This window comes from Genypterus blacodes, unplaced genomic scaffold (assembly GCF_046128005.1).
Source record: "Genypterus blacodes isolate CSIRO-AG114 ecotype Tasmania unplaced genomic scaffold, CSIRO-AGI_Gbla_v1 ptg000033l_1, whole genome shotgun sequence".
Lineage (NCBI taxonomy): Eukaryota > Metazoa > Chordata > Actinopteri > Ophidiiformes > Ophidiidae > Genypterus > Genypterus blacodes.
The window spans coordinates 2,085,544-2,099,587 of record NW_027466846.1 but is presented as its reverse complement, the minus strand read 5'-3'; the positions used below and the strand labels follow the sequence as shown (position 1 = coordinate 2,099,587).

General features: G+C 40.7%; 2 protein-coding genes across 2 annotated transcripts in view; both read right to left on the bottom strand.

The window, feature by feature from the left end:
* The window catches only part of syt16 (synaptotagmin XVI), a 29,880-nt gene extending 21,808 nt beyond the window's left edge, over positions 1-8,072 (bottom strand). The window contains exon 1 of the mRNA XM_076146644.1: positions 8,001-8,072. Within this exon, the coding sequence (XP_076002759.1) occupies positions 8,001-8,013 (13 nt within the window). The 5' untranslated portion in view covers positions 8,014-8,072. The remainder of the gene's footprint in view (positions 1-8,000) is intronic.
* Positions 8,073-9,821: 1,749 nt separating this feature from the next.
* On the bottom strand, positions 9,822-13,853 carry snapc1b (small nuclear RNA activating complex, polypeptide 1b). The gene is made up of 10 exons (XM_076146689.1): positions 13,687-13,853; positions 13,063-13,219; positions 12,740-12,880; positions 12,507-12,608; positions 12,204-12,359; positions 11,053-11,106; positions 10,870-10,932; positions 10,568-10,703; positions 10,175-10,243; positions 9,822-9,947 (listed from the first exon to the last, which is right to left on the bottom strand). Exons 1-10 carry the CDS (start codon positions 13,848-13,850, stop codon positions 9,913-9,915), a joined length of 1,077 nt encoding a protein of 358 aa, XP_076002804.1. The 5' UTR covers positions 13,851-13,853; the 3' UTR covers positions 9,822-9,912.
* Between the last annotated feature and the right edge of the window lie 191 nt (positions 13,854-14,044).

Sequence of the window (14,044 nt, the reverse complement as noted above, 5' to 3'; positions counted from 1 at the left end):
CGTAGGTGTGTGTGTGTGTATGTGAGCATGTGTGTGTGTGTGTGCATGTGAGTTAGGGTTTAATGCTGTTTTGTTTTTTCAGTTCACACATTGTGTAATCTCCCACGCTTTTCTTGTTAATCCCGACTAAAAAGATCCAAACACATATCCATGCGTGACTGTGTGTGTGTGTGTGTGTGTGTGTGTGTGTGTGTGTGTGTGTTTGCCTGTGGTAAAATTATAATGGCAACACAACATCCATTGGTTTATACTCAATCATCATACTAGGAGGTACATGGAATTCTAGTACTACACAACATCTGCACTGTGAATCCTGCCTGCAGGGCGAATTGATGCAGTGAAATGCAAATAACAATCAATAATCCGCTAAAGCTGATCAATTAGCTGTTTTTAAAAGCAAAATGTGCGAACACTTCTCATCATGCATGGGCAAGCAAGTTGAGTGTCAGCTGAGATAATGAAAAAGAAGAGGTAAATGTGTTTTTTGTGTCTTTTTTTTACAATGTAGGTATAACCTTAACCAGTTATACAAAACACACAATTCAAAAATAATAAAAAATAATAAATAAAAGCCTTCAATTGAAAAGGTTTTCTCCCCTTTGCTACAACTCTATGCTGAAGGAGCAAGGCAAGACTGAGATCCAATGTAAACAACTCCACTCAGCTTCAGACACACACACACACACACACACACACACACACACACACACACACACGGACCTTGGGTGAGTTTCAGGATCTATTATTTTTCATTTTGTGGTGATGGGAGATGGATGATTGAGTGCAATGCAGTCATAAATGATGAAGATGTTTTCAATGATAGTTCGGAATTTTCGACATATACTGAGATGGGAATTGGGAAATATGTATACGCTCCGTGACTGGTCGGTGAAAGGTCAGTGACCAGGTACAGTAGGGGGCGCTGTTTCCAGCTTCACCATTGCCCCTCTGACCGCCCTGACAATGCACAGCAAACAATATCCCTTAAACAATTAAATCCATTCTCCCATCATTATTCTTTCTGTCGCCTTCTGAATGAACTGGCACACAGATCTGGATCACGGCAGTTAGTCATTTGCTGCATCTTGTGTGAGTATAACAGATGCTCCAAGTTTGATCCATCCACTCCTTTCCCTGTCACAAGAACTCAAATCCCCCCAAACAACAGGATTTGAGCAATGAGTAGTAGCAGTTCTAAAAAGCCGTTAGGTGGATCCAACTGTGTTTGATCGGCTCACTTCAAATCTCTCAGCCTATTTTTTCAGCCACTGACGCTCTGCTACAGATGTGATCATCATACACACGTGTACAGTATGTGAAGTTAATGTTAAGGTTAATCCTGGCAGGCATGTGGTTTAGATGTGAGATGATGTAATATCATATGGTAGTAGGAACACGAATGGTATCAAGTTCTATTGTGTTTTATATTATCTGTTATACAAATGTGATCAAATCTCATGTTTCACCCGTGATAAAGACAATAATGGAGTTGTGGTGATATACATTTCATCTTCATGGCAGTTAGTAGTCAGTAAGTTATGGCATCAAACCGAAAATTCTGTGAATGAAACTAAAATGCACATAAACAAATCTGCTGCTGAATTTATCACAGACTGGCAAGGAATGTTTGGATGGTGTGTTTAGGCGCGGCTGTAAAACGGAGTTCCCCTCTCAGCTGCCTACAGACAGACACAGAGCTCAGTGTTGGAAACTGAGAGCCTCCCACTGTCTGCATCCAGATGGACAGGAAGAAACCTGGGTCAGAGTCTGCACTCACACCTGCTGCACACACACACACACACACACGCACACACACACACACACACACACACACACACACACACACCCTTGTTTGCTCACTTCTTGCTCACACATAAGAGCCCACATACAAACACACAAACTTACCTCAAATGAATTGACTGTAATTAGTAAGTCTGGCAGTCTGGCATTTAGGTTATCGGAATAATTGATCAAGTAAGATGAAATCAAAGGCGATTCTAATCAATAATAATTAATAAGTAAAAACTCTAAACATTATTTAGTTAGAGTTTCTCCAATTCAACTCACTAACCTTCATCTGTTCATGTTTTCTGGACTGTTTGACCATCTTAATAAGTAGTTTGTGAGTAATAGTGAGTTTTTCCTCATTGATATGATGTCATTATTTGAAACCAAACAGATTCCAGCTAAAGCTTTCATCCCAATTTGGAAAGAGGTGAAAATCTCAGGGGCCCAAATCAGCGGACCTAGTTCAAAGCCGCAATCATCGATGGCAGCAAGCACAATTACTGCACATTGGCCTAGTTTGTCCATCTTGAACAACTCACAGAGGCTTGGGGACCTCTGGAATTTGTAGGTTAGACTCGCTGAGCTAAAAGGAATACTGCTGATGTGCAAAAACACCCCAGAAATTACATTAGTGACACAAAAGAACCCTGATGACCTAAATTATTCCAAAATCATTTACAATAAACAAATGCTGTAAAAAAATCTCGCAAAAGGACCAATCGGGCTCAGAACTTATCAATCAATCTTTGTAAACCCTTTCCAGCATTTAAGTGTGTTAATAATACTAATACTAATAATAATTTGTAGGCACAGATTAATTACCCTCTTTAATGAGTGACCTTACAATGAACTGACACACAGCAGGCACTCCTTTGATTCATTTCCATAAAAGAAGAAGAAAAAAGTACAAAGCATTCGTTCACCCTCTTCACTGTCTCTTGTTAATGAGCAATAACAACGTTGCCTTCACTGGCTGTGTTTTTCTCCCTCTAACACTCACATCAAAGTGCTCTCTTCTCTCCTCTGGGGCTACTCACTTCAAAGCCGGGTGGAAAAGTCAGCATCCGCATAATAATCAGGGGATTTGGTATTCACACACACAGACACACACACACACACACACACAAGCTTTCAGAACCTGAGCCCGTCACAGATTAGCGACTGTGAAATTTTTATCTCCGCTTGTTGAATCTGTTCAGCTCATTAGTCTGATCTGAAGCCTCTCATTGCCTTCTCGGTCACATTGCATCACTAATCCTTGTTGGTTAATGAATTAATTATGTTTCACATTCAACACTGCTTGCTGCATCATCATCAAAACTCTCCGTTAGTGCTATTTTTGTTTTTAAGGACCTGATTCATCTTGTGTAATTTTCGTACCGCTGAAAGAGAACAATCAACTCAACTTCTTAAGTAAACCACAACAGCATATCACTAAAAAAATAGTCTTTGCTTTGTTTTGATTGCATGTTGTTTCTTTTAAGGTGTCAACATCTTACAAAAAGCCTCGTATACTGTATGGCTGTGGTTTTGTATGGTGGACAGAAACATAGCAGCCATTGAATAATTGTGTTGTGACACTGCTGGATGTTTACATAGGAGGATTATTTGCAGCCTGCTCGTACGTCAGGGCTCTGTGGCTGTCGGCTTATTGGAATTTTCTGGCCCTAGGTGGCCAAAAATCAACTAATGCGGCTTTAATGGCAATCTGACAGATAGTTTTCAAGATGTAATTCTCTAGATGGATGGATGGACATCAGCATCTTGCCACAAAAATAACGGGTTAGCATTGCTTTGATTAATTAAATTGTGATTTTGTGCGTATGAGCCATATGGTTAAAATAACACGTGCTCAGAATTCTGGAGTGAAGTGAAGTTGAACCTAATCACCCTGCATGTGTTAACGTCAGCCTCTGTTCCAAGAAAAATTATCTCTTATTAAAAACCTTCCCGCAGTATCAGGATGACATGTGACGTTCACTGACCTCGCTGCATTAAACACACACACAAAAACGGCCAAGCTGCTGCTGTTGTTGTCAGGATAGAAGGTCGAATCAACCCAGAAACATCAGCACGTCATGTTTTCACTCTAACTCAAACCCACTGACCACACACACACACACACACCTGAAAATCATGGTTTCCCTGGAAACGGCCCAGGAGCTCTATTAAGGTATAATGAGTGTGCCTTTTCCCACCCACACGAAGATGGTTTCATGTTACCATGGCGCTATCTGTCTGTTAGTCCTGATTGGCTGAGAGGATGAGAGACTGAGATGGAGGGAAGATGGATAAAAAGAAGGAAAAAAACGAAAGGAAGGAGATGATTTCACTTGTAGAGAACCTGGATGTGCAGATGATGTTCGCAAAGTGGAGAGAACATAGAAATGTCCCTTTGTTATGGCTTTGTATTCATTTTCATACAGCGACACTGAATTATGTTGTTGTCATGTTGCTGCAGCATAAATAACATATTAGATAGAAAACAGTGAAAGAGCTCATGACATGACCGCACCACAAATAGGCTGCGGATGAAAATGTAGATAGATCTAAAGAAATGTCATCATCACATTTCTCAGGATTATTAGGTGCTGATGAGAGAACTTCAAAGGACATTATATACACAATCATACATCCATATTCTTACAAAAAAAAAAGTATGACATGTTGGTGTCAGATGTAGGGCAGAGTCTGTTTTTTTTCGATTGCGTAATTGGATGTTTTGTGTCAAATTAGCTTCATGTAGAAGAATTTGACCAATTATAAATAATGTAAAAATAAATAAAAAAATAAATAAAAATAAAATCATAGAATAAAAATTATAAAAATAGAAATAATAAATTGATAAACATTCCAATCTCCTAACTACAGTTTATGTATATATCTTAGTTCGACAATCTGTAAAAATCTACCGGCACTTGATCACTTACTGTTACGCTGATGAGTCATGTGAGACTCCTGCTTAAGTGATTTGGAGATCCTGACACTAGAAGACGGCAAATCTTGAAAATACTTATGTTGAAACGCCATCTGCTGGCTACAAGTTGCATTCCAACTGTAACGACACTGTTGCCCATTAAATTGGATTTTTTTTTTTTTACTGTTGCCCATAAAGTTGGAATAAAAATTATTCCAAAAAAAAAAAAAAAAATTAGAATAGAGATGTTATTCTCAATTGCATATGCTGCTCGGCTAAAGAAAAGGCGAAAACATCTGGTCCACTGTTTTATGAGCAAAAATGCCTCAATATTTCAATCTGTTCAGTCAGAACACCCAATAATTCTCTATAGCTGCTTCTCCTATATAAGGTCACAGGGAGCAGCAGTCACTGGATGCATCTATCACCTGGCTCACACTCAAAGACGAGTGTTTCCATTTCATGTCCCTTGCATGTCTCTGCACCCACAAAGCCAAAGGGAGAACAGGCAAACTCCACACCGAGAGTCAGACTGGAACCCAGTGCCAACGCGCTTTGAGGGGATAGGGAGAACTACTAAGTCACCATGCGGCCTCCAGACCCTTAATTAACACAAATGAATTAAGATCTTCAAAAGTAATAGGCATTAAATATTCACATTCTATGCCGTGTTCTCTTTGATTTTGAAGGATTTATTTCTAGGCTGCAGAAAGAACTCAATAACTTTCCATTTTTAGTTGTGTCTTAATGAATTTCAAGAAGAAGCAGTTCTACTTCAAGACAAGTAGTGCTTCAGAACTTAACCTTAATTTATTTCTGCATTTTTGCCTGAACGAACCAGTAGAAAAAATAAATAAAATAAATAAATAATAAATAAATAAATTCTCAATTCAAATTCATTATTTTCATGATCTGCGAGAAGTCCCAATAAAATGTCATTTGAAAAATATTCTCGTTTGTCATGGATATTGCAGGTACATACTTCTATGAATATTAATGTATAAAATAAGACTATAAAATAAGGACGCTCACACACCATATGCCCCCCGGCTTCCTGGAGCTGCTGGAGGAGACTCTGTACCTCCTCTCTCACTGGACATGGCTTCACCCCCTCTGTGCTCTCCTCTATTCTTTCTTTCAAATCCTTTTGCCTCTCCTTTCTCTTCTCTACACTCTTTTCTTCTCGTCCACCCTCTCCTCTAAATGAAATCATGTCTAAACTTCTCTTCAGACTGTATGAAGGGTCCATCAGATGGTCCCTTCCTGTCCCCCTGGGTGAGGCAAACTTCCCCTTCCTGAACCCCATCACCAGTCACAACAACAGAGGAAGGTGTTGAAAGTGCCCCTTCATCTACTACAGTGCAGACAATAAAGGCCAACACCACTAAAACAACAACCGTTTCCAACATGAACTGAGAATGTTCCAACACTAATGAGTTATTCTATGAAAATTAGCAGATTTGTGGCTTTAAGCAACTTGTGAGACTTTTGTGAGCTCAGGTGATTGGAACAGAACCATTTTCTACTAAACTGTGCCCCTTGCCATAACTGACAAATTAATAACACAGCTTGATTGTTGGTTGGTCAGAGTGTTAACTGAAGTTTTATTTTTCTGTTGGTTTCAGTTGGTTTGTGCAATAACATAATTGGGCAACACATGTGCTTCTATTTTCAAGCATATAACCCCACACACAACACATGTAGTTCATTTGTGCTGCTGCTGGCTGGAATGTTAAAATACCTGTTTGGAAAAATCAACAAATACTGGAAACCACAAAACAAACCTACAAAGCGCCGTCCACTACGACTTTAACTCGACAAATAAGAACACTTAACGCCTCAGAGAACGATTTGCATGGCTGAGATCAGCGTGTTAAGCTCTTTGATAAATAAGGCCATGCTAAAGGCCATGAGTCGGAGTTTCCCATTGGTCACTCAGACTGGGTGGGTGGTGGCACAGCTTTGCCATCACAACCACTACTTCTATAAACAGGACATAGATAACAAGGCGGGTTCCATTTCCTGATACAGCAAATCAGCACAGACACACACACAAACATTTCGTATCACTCATAGGTCCTGGTAAAGAGCATGTTTTCTCTTTCAGCCTGTCAGTCAACAGTCTGGTCCCACTGCTGGGGGAGAATCATGAATAAGACATCCGACCCGTCTGTAACTAGGCCACAATAACCAGAAACGGCTTCGCACACACTCATGCTCACTACTACAACACACACTATAGTGACTGTATACAGGAAGAAGAGTGCAGATGGTTGTGTTTGATATCATTTAAGTGTACTTCTATATAGCAAAGTGAAATGTGATCTTTATTGTTGTTATTGGGTTCCTGTGGCTTATTGTGTGATGTTTGATGAACTGTGTCAAAAATGATCAATAATAAATAATAATAAATAATGTGTTATGTACAACATATTATATAAGGTGAATTTAAACTATTTTTGTTCATCTAAACATAGATAACTCTCGCTAAGCCTTCGATAATGTCTGAGTGATGATTCATGAGCAACATGTTATTTACCCCATGACAACCTTTTGTGTGTGTTTTGCATATTTATAACATCAACTAGACACTTAAATATGTCAAAAGAGGACTTTGCTATAACTTTTTGAGAATTATAAAAGAAATACTGCAGATATTTAACACAGGAAAAGAGGACTTGTTCCGTGATGGACGGTGTTGCATGAATGTTACATTCTTTTATCTGAAATCCTTCATATAACATTTAATGTATCTACTTTGATTTGTAACTAGACACTATGGGGATCCTTCCAGACGAAACAGAAGATTGATGAAGTCCGACATGTCTTTAACAAGCAACTGCAAGTATATCAACTTAAGCTCTAATAGCATTAACGTTATTACACTAACCGAAACTGTATTATAAAGACATTTAATGTGCTCAATCATGTACATCACAGGAATATAACTGTGGTGTAAAAACAGGCCACCATGTTATGATAAAACAGCTGTCAGCACTCCATAAAAACAAAAGGCGTCCCTGCAGTAATATTGAAGGCTAATCCCATAGATTCCTTATAACCCGGGAACTAATAAGCTTCCAAAAATAACGACAACCTGAGGAGCAAAAAATCAGAAAAGGATGTAAAAGCTGATAAAGTGGCCTACATTGACTACCTAGCTCATCATCCTGAGCCCCCCCCTGAAAATTAAACCATGAGGTCCGGATCCAGCAGCGGTTCCCCCCGCAGCGCATAACACGGCGAAATAGAGCCTGACACACGGTCACACGGTGAGCGGAAGAGCGGTACTTACTGTCCGAGGCCATGGCCGCGTCCGTCCCCGTCCCCGTCACAGCTGGACCGGCTGGCTGATCCGCGCACTAAGCTACAGCAACGGCGGGGGAATGCTGCTTTCACTGACTGTGGGAAATACTGCGATTCCGGGTTGCAGGTGAACCACAAGACAAACAAAAGTCGCGATTCCTTTTTTTCTTTTAAATCTATTCAGTTAATGATAACAATGTTGTTTCTTAACGATGAATCTTGTACGGTAATTTCTTATTTGTCAAAGTTGAAAATGATGTTTAAATATACATAGAATATATTAATAAAATGTATATAGACCTGTTTCCCTGTGGCACAAACATTACGCAATACATAGTTTGCCAATTCCAACATTTCAAGGTTATTCCAGATGTTGGTTAACAACGTTTAACACTTATTACCGGTTTATAGAAGTTACACTGCTGCTAGTCTGATACATTAAGTAATCCAGATACAGTATATGATTCACCTCAGCAAACACCAAGTACAGTCATCATCAGTTATTACAGTATCTTGGTCACTTTTCTCCTGTTGTAATAAGAGCTGTATGTTGCGTCATTATATTCTGCAATTACTTCCATAATAAATGTATCTATCTGTTTAAAATACACATCATTGTACTTACTTTTCAGAACATTAGTTTGTGATGTTGGCATCTCCGATGTTGACGCAGCACTTGCAGTAACATGATGCAGCTCACAACTCGCCTGTTTTGTATGTTCAAGTTCTGCTTGATACTGTGTAATCCTGCTGTGACTACAAGACACCAGCGACGACTCTGACTTCAACCAAAATCTTCACACACTTCTTTGATAGTGGTGAAGACGTTGGTACACTAATGGCTACAGGCGCAGTGCAAATGTATTAGAATGATCTAACATGATATATGGGGTCATGTTAGGATGGGAGGCTGTGCTCTGGGCAATAGGGTAAGGAAATGCATGATGGGAGTATAGATGATAAAAAATGACAAGATGCCCTGCAGGCCACAACTGGCACTGGGGGGAATTAACCCTTTAGTGTTAGACAGTTTGTCTCATCCTGTTAACACTCAACTTTGTATTTATTTTTAGGTAGATCCTTGGTTAATAATAAGTTCTGAGGCTTGCATAGAAAGATTTAACTTTTTTATTTTCCTTGCCAATGGTGCTGGATGGATTTCCTGCCAGTTTCACAGAAACAATACATGTTTAAGAACACCGATTGGGTTTGTACAATCATTTACTCTGTTTGTGTCAGGTTGCCGCATGAGGGGCCAGTGGCTCAGTGGGTAGTGCTTCCGCTTGGGAACCGGAGGGTAGCCGGTTCGAGCCCCTGCCGAGGTGCCCCTGAGCAAGGCACCGAACCCTAAATTGCTCCCCCCTCTGCGAAGGGTGGTAATGTAATGTAAGTCGCTTTGGATAAAAGCGTCTGCCAAATGATCGTAATGTAATGTAATGTAATGTAATGAGTCCTCAAAAAGGCTACAAACATGGCTCAAAAATGTAAAAACATTCACGTTCTCTTAACAAACAGCATGACCCGGTAGTGCAACTGTTTAAAAGTTGGAGAATAAACATATAGAATAAAATGTGAATTTAAAAAACATTTCCTAGGAGCAATGCCCTTTCATCAGAATGAGGAGGTAGTGGCTCAGTGGGTAGTGCTTCCGCTTGGGAACCGGAGGGGCGCCGGTTCGAGCCCCTGCCGAGGAGCCCCTGAGCAAGGCACCAAACCCTCAATTGCTCCCCCCTCTGCGCAGGGTGGTAATGTAAGTCGCTTTGGATAAAAGCGTCTGCCAAATGATTGTAATGTAATGTAATGTAATGATAGAGATCCATCATCCTGAAATCGAGCACAATAAAAGTCACAAACAGCAGATCCAGTGAGGAAGCAAGGTGAGGACTGCTGCATCGTCTTCATCAACACTTGGAATCATCCCTTTTTCTTGTTTTTTCTAAACAGAGAAAGAAGAACGAAACCTCTAATGACAACAAGTAACCTAACAGGAATAGAATGTAAAGTCACTGTGACATCTGCAGTAAAATCTAATGTTGAAATAATAGAAAGTATTTATATTGGAAGCATTTTCATCCCTTTGAATGATTGATCCCAGCTATAATTTAGATGATAATAATAATATAAAAGAAGCTGTTATGCGTCACTCTCCCTACGATCTCGTACCTTCAACCGACTCCAGTGAGCTGAGATGATGGATGTTGGTGGTCGTCAAAGCGTCTTTCCACACGTCACCTGTCAAGCATGTCAGGATCAATAGTTTGATTACACACAACACAAAAGCTACACAACTGCATATTGCACGTATATATCGCCGTATATTATATAGTGACAATAAAGCAAAGCCAGAGCAGGATTTCCTTCTTCAATTATACATGATGCCTGACTGCTGATGTGTCAATAATCAAACTGCATCCTGGTCAACTGCTCCAACATCACGAGTTTAGAAATAACAGTAACTCTATCTTCTCTACTACGACTAATAACAGGAGTCTGAAGAGGGCTGGGAGGAGGGGCTTACCAGGGGAGGAGGGGCTTACCAGGGGAGGAGGGGCTTACCTGAGATATGGACATTCTTATCGGTTCTGGCTTTGAGTGATGGTTTGCGCCTCCGCGTATGACCTAATAGGGGGGCGGGGCCAGACTCGGTGGCCAAATCTAACTCCACCTGACGGTGCCGACGTGACTTGCAGGCCTGAGAGAATCAACACACACACACACAAACACACAGACAGACACACGGGCATGAACATGACAATTACTATCAAGACATTTGATTTTCTACATTCAACCACTTTATTAGCAGCAGTAACGCACAGTGCAGGGGTACAGCTGTAGAAACAGGAAGCGGAAACACAAACCTCTGCTGCCAGGCCGAACGCTTTGGATTTGATAGAGGAGAGAAGATCGGCTCGTCTGGAGCACTGAGGAGTCAAAAAAAACAGGGTTAGAGCTGCTCTATGGCCGTATGTCTTCAAATGGCAACAAAAGATGCCATTTTCATGATCGGCGGCCAGTGTGACTGATCACTAGTTCAAACTGACCTCCTGTAGAGACGACGATGTTCCCTCACCGCTGTCATCTTCAGGTGGAGCATTCTGATATAAACAAGACAACCAACACATATCATCACATCACATCCACAGTGTGAGCAAAAAGAACATGTTAAAAGCTTCAAAAAGATATGATGTAACCACCAAAATGAAACAGTAGGTCTGGTCCAAGTGCATTATGCAAAACAAACTCAAATACACCGTAAACAGTAACACAACAGAACCACAGGCTAGGAGACACAAGCCTGGGGCTCACAGTGAGTCACACTCGTCTGTGCTGCCACACCCCCGATTGTTTGGAAAGCAATGGACTTGGTTCCAAGAATATTCAGATTAGTAATTTTGTACTTGAATATGGATTTAACAAACACAGAATTTGAATACTTGAACGATAGGGGCCAGCCTAAATGGTTAAATATTATACTCAATTTAAGCCCTAAATAAGCAACAATTACTCAAAAACTTAATTTGAGCTGTTTAAATGTAAATATTTGCATTATTTTATTCATACCCCCGCCCCTCCATTTTCCCCACATTTTGTGATGTTAACCCTTATGCTGAAATCTTTTTGAAATTCCTGCTTTCACACATCAATCTACACACAATCTGCTATAATGACATGTCAAAAACAGAACGAAAAAACTGCTAATTGCTAAACTGCTTAAACATGAAAAAAACTGAATTATCACATCCAGCAGGTATTTAGACCCGTTGCAGTGATACTTGAAATTAAACTCAGGTGTGTCCAATTACTACAGCTAATCACTGAGACGTCTCCACACCTTGTTACCACCAATAGGACTTTATTTATGGATGCATCTGGTGCCACAGATTGTCCGAGGGTTCACTGATGCCCTGATCAACCATCCACTGACTCATCAGGACCATGTCCAGACGTTGTTAGGAGTGCATACAGGCACGTGGGGCCCATACACACTACTGAGGCACATTATGAGCTGCCATGTTGTACTTTGATGTCACTGCACACATAAGCATACTCTTACATTGGAGCACGGCGGCATGATACACCTGTGCGTATACAATAACATGCTTACCTCATTTAGACCAAACCAAAGTTTAATGTGGGAATCCTTAAACTTTGAAAGTTCAAACCCCACTACAGGACCAAAACACAATCTCACCTTCTGCTGCTGCCACTTATAGAAATCCATCACCGTGCTGCGGAGCTGAGGGACCAGGTCTTCACGGATCAGTTTGACAGATGAGTCCAGATGTCCCAGCGAGGGGGACACGGCCGTCTTCTGCTTCTCGTAGAGTTCATGAATGTTTGAGAGCTCCTGCAGGTGAAACACACAACACGACTTCACACTCCAAAAAAGTTTCATTTGAAAACATCTGCATTGGACCACCGCTTTAACACACTACAAAAAGCACAAACACAACAACAAGCACAAAGAAATCTAAAAGACAAAATCCCTCCTCACCTCCAGCATGTTGATGTTGATGAGCTCCTGTGGGCGAGAGGGTCGTTCTATGAACTCCTCGTGCAACATTGAGGGTTTGACCTTGTGCTTCCTGAAGGCCAGCTAGCATGAGGAGGGGATATAGGACCAATCAGAAGATGAGAGAAATTCTAAGGTAAACAAAGATCATTTATAATTTAAAGTTTTTGGTGTTTTTTTCAAATGTGTTCATTAGTATGAGTATAAATGCTGACCAGAGTGGGCATGGCGGTGAATTGGAAAGCTTTGTGAACAAACAGCTGTCTGAGGATGAAGATGACGTCCATGTGCGAAGCGTCCAGAGCGTCTTTCTCAAACTTTTTCATGTCCTCCCAGTCCTTCAGGGCCAGACGGATCTGCAGCCAAGGACAGAATTACTTTATTATTCTGGAAAATTATTTCATTTAATTTTACTTGTTACCCCTTTAAGACAATTCATGTATTGTATGCATCTCTGGTCCTTATGGAATAAAACATGGGTGTGCGTGTGTGTTTGTGTGTGTGTGTGTGTGTGGGGGTGGGTGGGAGTGTGTCTAACCTGTTCAGGCGGTGAGGCGTCCTGGCAGCAGAACAGGCTGTACATTAAGTAAAGACCTCCCACTCTGATCTGGAAGTTGAAAGGTGGCAGAAAGTAGCTGCAGGCTGTGTCCAGGGCCAGGCGACTGAAGCCTCGCTTCTCTTGTCTCTCAGTGCCGCTGTAACACATCAACAAGTCAGAAAGATGCTCCTCAGCTGCATTCACATACAAACTGGAGTTATTATTACACTAAATGTGAACAGACTCTCCTGCAGCAACCTGAAGGATTCGATGTCTGTTAAGTGCATCTAGATAACGTTTGTTGTGATTTGGCGCTATAAACATAAAGTTGAACAATTCACAAATTCAGATTTTCAAAAGTTACTCCAAGGAGATTTGGAACTAGCAATGCCCGTAGATTATCTGTACGGGTTTGTATGTAAATGTGTGAATAACCAACGTATTATTAGTCTTGCATTTAGCTCATGATTACTCTATTTATATAATGTGACCTCTAATAAATTACATGAAGAATGAACGCTGGTTTTAGTTGATATTGGAACATTAAAAGAGACAACACAATGATTTGTTTCATTAGGATTTTAGTCAAAAATTCATTGCATTATAAGCGATCGGTTTATTTACCAGAAAATGTGAGAAAACTTCATGTCTTTCCAGATTTTGGAGAAAACCTCGAAGCGGACAGACTCAGTCAACTTGAAGCGCGTCAGCAGCAGCTCACAGTCTGATTTAACACATTCTCTATACGACTCCATCTCACCGACGCGTTTACGGCCAGCTTCCATCATGTAAACACACGATTCAAAAACGACTGTCGCGTTATTTCGACGTCACCAAGTGCCGGCGACTCCGATGATGCATTCAATGACTACTGTAAAGTCGGAGGTGTATAAAAACGGCTAACCGGACTCTGTGTAAATAGTATTACCTAGCAGTAAAGTAAAACCCCACCTTGCTATGCTTATAAAAGCTCTATTGCGAT

Excerpts from the sequence above, each read along its gene's own strand:
- snapc1b (XM_076146689.1), bottom strand. The coding sequence starts at position 13,850 with ATGATGGAAGCTGGCCGTAAACGCGTCGGTGAGATGGAGTCGTATAGA. Across the intron at positions 13,220-13,686 it reads AAGTTTTCTCACATTTTCTG|CGGCACTGAGAGACAAGAGA; the intron begins GTAAATAAACCG and ends GATGTGTTACAG. Across the intron at positions 9,948-10,174 it reads CTCACTGGAGTCGGTTGAAG|AAAAAACAAGAAAAAGGGAT; the intron begins GTACGAGATCGT and ends TTCTCTGTTTAG.